This window comes from Geospiza fortis, unplaced genomic scaffold, assembly GCF_000277835.1.
Source record: "Geospiza fortis unplaced genomic scaffold, GeoFor_1.0 scaffold40, whole genome shotgun sequence".
Lineage (NCBI taxonomy): Eukaryota > Metazoa > Chordata > Aves > Passeriformes > Thraupidae > Geospiza > Geospiza fortis.
The window spans coordinates 18,279,518-18,286,192 of NW_005054297.1; the positions used below are offsets into that span (position 1 = coordinate 18,279,518).

General features: G+C 37.8%; 1 protein-coding gene across 2 annotated transcripts in view; it reads left to right on the forward strand.

Moving 5' to 3' along the window:
• The first annotated feature begins 359 nt into the window (after positions 1-359).
• Positions 360-6,675, forward strand: part of PDLIM3 (PDZ and LIM domain 3) — a 23,310-nt gene continuing 16,994 nt past the window's right edge. The window contains exons 1-2 of one of the 2 annotated variants that reach the window (XM_005415525.2): positions 360-618; positions 5,828-5,979. In XM_005415525.2, the coding sequence (XP_005415582.1) occupies positions 526-618; positions 5,828-5,979 (245 nt within the window). In that variant the 5' untranslated portion in view covers positions 360-525. The remainder of the gene's footprint in view (positions 619-5,827; positions 5,980-6,675) is intronic. The other variant, XM_005415524.2, reaches the window with a different exon arrangement.

Below are 6,675 nucleotides of genomic sequence, written 5' to 3' on the forward strand. Positions count from 1 at the left end.
ACAAATAAGACAAGATGTGAAACAAGACCTTGAAAGGGAAATATCCTTTTTAGTATTTCTGTTTACATGATCCAGAGTCATGTACAAAATCAAAGCACTGCATTGCAAAGCTGAATCAAACACCAGCAACACAAACAGCAAGATATCAAGTGAGCAACAAGGTTGCTTTAAGAAACCAGGACGCTGCATCCTGAAGCTTACTGATTGTCAGGCTGAGGGGGACGCTGAAGCAGCAGATAAAGTTGATGCATTTGTTGTAAACTTTCCAGCATTCAAGCTTTATTTGTCCGAGTTTGATACTCCCCTCTGTGGGTGGAGAAGCTGAGGGACTGGCTGACGTCACCCAAAGAGTAGGGATAAAGTGCAGTGCCCACAGCTTTGGAATGAGTAAAACTTCTTAGGAGGTATAAAAGGTCGGCTGCCCGGTCTGGCAGGTGCTCTGCTGACAGCAGCCTTCCTCCTACAGCTCAGCTCCTCACACAGACCCAAGGAAAAGAGAACAGTAACAAGGAAAATCCGTCCACAATGCCACAAAATGTTGTTCTCCAAGGACCGTCACCCTGGGGATTCAGGCTCTCAGGAGGAATAGATTTTAACCAACCTTTAATCATAACCAGGGTATGTACTCTTTCCATTTCCTTTCTATTTATTCAATTTCAATTCAATTCAGTTGCTGTGGATTTTTGTCTTTTAGTTTTCTGGAGTTCAAAGATGCAGACAAAGCTGTGAGCTGATAAAAAAGTAGCTGAGGAAAGCCAGCTGAATACTAGAAGTTTTTACAAGTTTTGTTTCTGTGATTGGTCTAAGAGACTTTAACTGCACTTCTACTAAGGTCTCAAAATTAAATTCAAGTGCCTTGGCAGCAGAAAAACTCTGGCATGACTTCCTAGGCTTTCAAAATTACTTTTAAACCTACTAAAAGCAAGATCTCACCTTTATGCTTTCCACAACTAGCCTCTCTGATCACTGGGGGAGAAAACTGCTTGGCAGCAGCTCCTCATGCCTGAGAGTTTGTGCTTTGCAGATTAATCTGACTCTTATTTAATTAAACCAAGTTCTGTTTATTGCCAGCAAAGGCAACAAAAGCAACTGTTTTTACATATCTAAAAGTTTTCATTTTCATGAATGTTAAAAGACTGAGTTATTAGAAAGTTATCCAGTCCTGCATATGAAAGAGGGTGGGTTATTTGGTGGGGTTTGCCATATTTAGAAACTAAAAGTTTACCTTGCCCTCCCCCAGTAAATGGCAAGAATTTGAGCCTTGATTCTTTTTCATGGATTTTGAGATATTAGCTGCAATATAAGAAACCAGTGACTCGATCAATGTAGCACACAACACACTGTCAGCTGCCCTGCATTTACAGATGTGGATCTGCTCAAAAGACAGGGTACATATTTTGAGAATTTCTATATTTTAAAAGTTCTGTTCAATGCACAGCAGGCTAGAATTCATTCTCCTTATATGTCTGCTTCTTTTCAGGACCTTAGACACAACAAATACATGTTCCATGAGCCTCCAAATTGTGATGGGGTTTTTTGTTTCCTTTTTTTCTGGTTTCTTTTTTAAGTCCTACACTATGACTCACTATATACACTTTGCCTGGTATTGAGTATATGTCAAAAGCCTTGAAGGATGGATACCACTAGTGATGTCTTGCAGTAAATATGCTTCCAAACAAGAATCAATAGAAAGCTTAAGGACCATCTTTTCACATAGTAACTAGTAAAAATTAACTTAGCGATTCATTCCAGATTTATAAAAACATTAAAAATTTATTTATTTTAAATAGAAGTAAATTAAAAAGCTATTATTTGACTGAATGAAGTTACATAACAACCACTCATAGAATATAGCAAAGCCTTTGAAGAAAGAGGAGATAGAAATATTGAATTTAAAAAAAAATCTCTGGATGTTTTGGGGCCTTCCTTGCCTTTTATGGGCCTCTAAAAGAAAAATAGTTTCCATTATCTCTAAGTAAAAATATTTTAGCGGTGTCTGGTTTGTATTTTCTTTGTGTTTAGATTAAGTGCAATGAAGTTTAAAACTGCAATAACAAAGGATGTTACTGTAAATATAACTTTCTAAAGGATAAATTACTTTGCAGTTGACTCATACCTACCAAATGCCTCACAAACATAAGCCATTGCAGAAATGCTCAAAATCACGTTTCAAGTAGTACAATGAAATATATATATATATATATAAAAATCCATATATATAGGAAAAAATGGTTACATTTGCTTAGCTCAGTTTTAAGAATATTAAAAGTAAATTTGTTTAAAGTTAGTATTTTTGTTGCCACTATACACATTTAGAAGAGTCCCTCATTATTATTAATGCAATACATCTTAAGAAATAGAAAGCATTTCAAAAGATTCACCAGTCTTGCCCCTCAGGGTCTAGGCGTTCCTTTTGTAAAAGTTATCATAAGCAGCCCAATCACACTAGGTTTAACTGTCCTGACAAGAAAAACTAAACAATAAATATAAATTATTTTTAAATATTTTCTGAATAAAATAATTGGACAGGTGTTAAGATTGGTTGGCTATGTCCTTGTTCAACAAGACACAGCATTTATCAGGACTTGTCAAGAGAGACAAACGACATAAGAGATCATTATCCACCTGTCTAAAGAACAGATGTCACTTCAAAAGCTCATGTGAAAATTGTTCTGTTGTTTTGACTGTTTCAAGCAAATGCAAAAACTACAGACCATGATCACTGGGAGAGAGGAAGAACAGGAGGGAAGTAAAAATTAACATATTCAAATTCTATTATTGTCAAAAACTATAAATTGACTACAAAGACTGAAAACATTAGAATACTTGGAACTTTGCATAGATGCAAAGAAATTGTATTAATGAAACCGATTACAGGAACAATTGAAACTTGTGCAGTTTGGAGAGAATGGTAAAATATCAACTCTAGATTTAATTTCTATTTTATTTTTATAGACCTTTACCAATCACAATGCAAGTATTCATATTAACTCAATTTTATGATTAGCCACTCTGTCTGCAGACATTCATAGCTCTCTTCAAAAAAAACAGAGCCTGAAATATTTATGCTGGTGTAAAGTGATAAGCTTTACAAGTCTATTATCAGATGCAGAGAGATTTTTTTCAGGGTTTCCTTGGAAACATTTGACTCTCATGTGGTTAAATAGTCTGTGACATCTGAATAACCAACATACATTTTTGTATTTATCCAAATCCATGATACCCAGGATACAGAAGTAACAGACATACCATGCAGACACGGCCTGAAGAGCAAGGCAAAAATTCTCCCAAAGCAACACTAAAATCTACCTCATGAAGCCAGGGTGAGCAAGCAAAAAACATTACTGTAACAACACAATTCTAAGTGTTCAAAATACACAGATAATGTGTCACTAATAAGTCCTTAAGAAACAGCACCACTTAAATTATTGAGGTGCCCACAATACCAATATCATACCCATGACATCTTGCACTGCACAATGTGGTCCCTTCCTACAAAATGTAGTCTACAGGGCAGGTGCCTGCTTTGCAGCCTAGCAGGCCTGGGCATGTAGAGCTCAGAACCCCACCAAAGTGTTACAGCCCAAGGGGCATCTCAGGAGCTTGGGAATGATCAATTCCACCAAGGAATAGGAAATACAGATTCCTGTGCCTTTCCCTCCTTGCTCCCACCAAAAGATGGTAACCCCATTCAAACATCTAGGTGGTATCACTGAAGCTGCTGACAGCTTACAAAACCCAAGGGATTTAGGAGCAACAGGGAGCAGGGCATGTTCTGCTAGCAGCACAGCTGCAGGGGAATGTACTGTGTTAGGCAGACACACTACTTTATAAGGCAGGATCACATCTCAGGGCTTTGCTGCAGTATGTCACAGGTACAGCAGATGATTTGTTGTGACGTGTAAAATACATAGGCTGCAGAGTAACCTCCATAAGGGTTATACAAGCTAAGTTACTCTTGAGAGGGAACCAAGAATGGTTGGTTTGCCCAGTTAGGTATTAAAGCATCAACAGTCACATTGGAACACAAGGAATTCCGCTGCAGTTTGTCATTGCAGAGATATTCACAACATGCTAAGCCAAATCAGGAGCAATTCCACATTGAAGGAAGAAGAATGATCATACCTCTAACCCCTGTCTTATTATTCTGGGATCAATGCTGATCATTTACACTTGCAGCTGTTGAAGTCTGAGAAGTAGACAATTTTAGAGATTTCAGACTTGGACTATATGAACAACTTCCTCAATTCATTTTCAAATAGATTATTCAGGCACCTGAACACTTTGTCAAGCACACAATACACTAGTTCATTGTTTTGAAGGATGAGGGTGTAAAAGTCTGAAGCTGGCCACAAGCACCTCTTTGGAAATTTTGCCTGACTTGATAATAACATACGCATTGTATTTTGCTACAGTGATATCAAAAAAGTTTACACATGGGAATGCAGAAAAAGAGCTCACAAAACAATCTCTTTGCTCATTCAGACTCACCTAATGGAGATGGAAAGGGGAGAGAACTACTCCACTGATTTTTGCCATTATTTCAATATTAACACAGTGCAACTCATAGTAAAAAGAATTTCTATTTGGCTTTTATATTGACAGTAGTGTCTCCTTCAGAGACAAGTCTGCCAGCTTCACCAAAGCTGGGGTTCAGAACATGCTGGGAGTACACTGGGCAGCTTACTCTCTTCCTTTGCTGGAAAACTGTGAAACACCACAGCTGAATAATGTCTCCACAGCATGTTTTGCAGTCAAGACAACACATGCTTTCACTATAGCACAACCCGTACTGAGAAAAACTCTCTCCATACCTTCTTCATTTAATATATGCCACAGATAAAAGAACTGCATTTGGAAATAAGACTATATTGACATTTTTTTGCCTTCACACTGGGACTCATTTACTTACAAATAGGCAGCTAATGTTACTTTCCATGACCCAACTTGTCCCTTCTGCTGTTCAAGAGATGAATTTCAGAAGTTTATGCGCTACAGGCATCAATTTCATGTTGCTGTCTAGGTAATCAAGAGTTGCCCAAAATGGCAATACACATGTAAAGGACAGAAATCCCACTCAGTGACCTAAGACCTCTTGTGTATGTGGTATGTGTAAGTGTTGTGGAGGCAGGTGAAGTCATCTCTTGCAAATAGAGGCCTGTAATTCTACAATAAGCTTCAGTAACATCTAAGGTCATGGCCTCTCTACAATAGTTATTTTAAAGCAAAATTATGTTGCATTTCAATTAGTTTCACAACCATACAGAAGTTTGCCAATTAGACAAAAAAAGAAAAAAAGCAAGCATAGAAAGATAAGTTTAGGGCTATTTCTGTGAATGTCACCGATAGTGATACAAATACATAAGGTATGAATTACACCACAAAGACCATCATGAAGGATCAGGGCCACTGTTACTTAAATGCCAAGGGATTTAAAACTAAGCACTTTAAGGCGTTCAGCAACACAATTTCTTAACAGTTCTTTTCTACTGCTTGGTGTTGTTAAGGGGAAAACATAACTCTTTTTTTTTTCAAGCAAATTATATTTACAATGGCAGTGTATATTTATAATAATATTTAAAGATGAGTTACAGTAATTACAGAAATCAGAGTAGAGACTAATGCAGAAAGGTGAAGATAATTTCTTTCTAACTTGGAGTTATGATGAATAAAACATTCATATGGTTTCCTGACAACAGAACTACAGAGTCTTTGGCAAAGTACCTCCCCTGTCCAATAGGAAATAGGGGAATGTGATGAAGTTTATTTTCTCTATCAATCTTTGGGCATGCATGGTGATTAAGCAGTTACATTTTGGTCTTTTCAGATTACACCTGGAAGCAAGGCTTCAGCCGCCAACCTGTGCCCTGGTGATGTTATTATAGCTATTGATGGTCTAGGCACAGAGAACATGACACACAATGATGCCCAGGAGAGAATCAAAGCAGCTACACATCAGCTTTCTTTGAAAATAGAGAGGTATGTGTACACATCTGCCTATTTCTGATAGAAGATACCACTCAATCAACAGTACAATTGATGGTGTAACTCTTTAAAATAGTTTGAGGAAGTTTCCAAAATCCTTAAAATTACAAGCAACCAGACCTACTTCTTAAACTCCAGATCAAGCAAGACTCCCCAGAACTCATCTTTGTAGGCACAAAAAGAACAGCTTCCCTCAGGTTATTCACACTGTAATACTATAATTCTGCTGACTGCACAAGTCCTCTGTTTACTGTCAGTAAGCAAGCAGTTATTCATGTTTTGGGGAAATAATAAAACCCTCATCTAGTGTCAGTTGTTCAGTGACCTCTCTGCTCTAACACTCCCTCAGCCACATGTGCTTATCCCTGCCTCCTTCTCCCAACCACACATGAAGCTGCCACTGCATCATCCCAGTTAGGGAAAACAACATCACATCACACTTTCATAAGGAGCAACAAAGGAGTGAGCTTAAAGCCAATCAATCTCTTTGGTCACAACATATTAAGCCTAAAAATGATTCTCAAAGCAATGTTCAAAACAAAACAGAGAAACACTGTCTTACCTGAACTGCAGTTATCCAGAAACTTTTGTGCTCACTTCTCTCTACTAGAGCCAGGAAGAGAAACCACCTGCAGCTTCACATCTCCAGCTGAATTTGCTGGGCCTGTAATCAGAATCACTTGGCACACT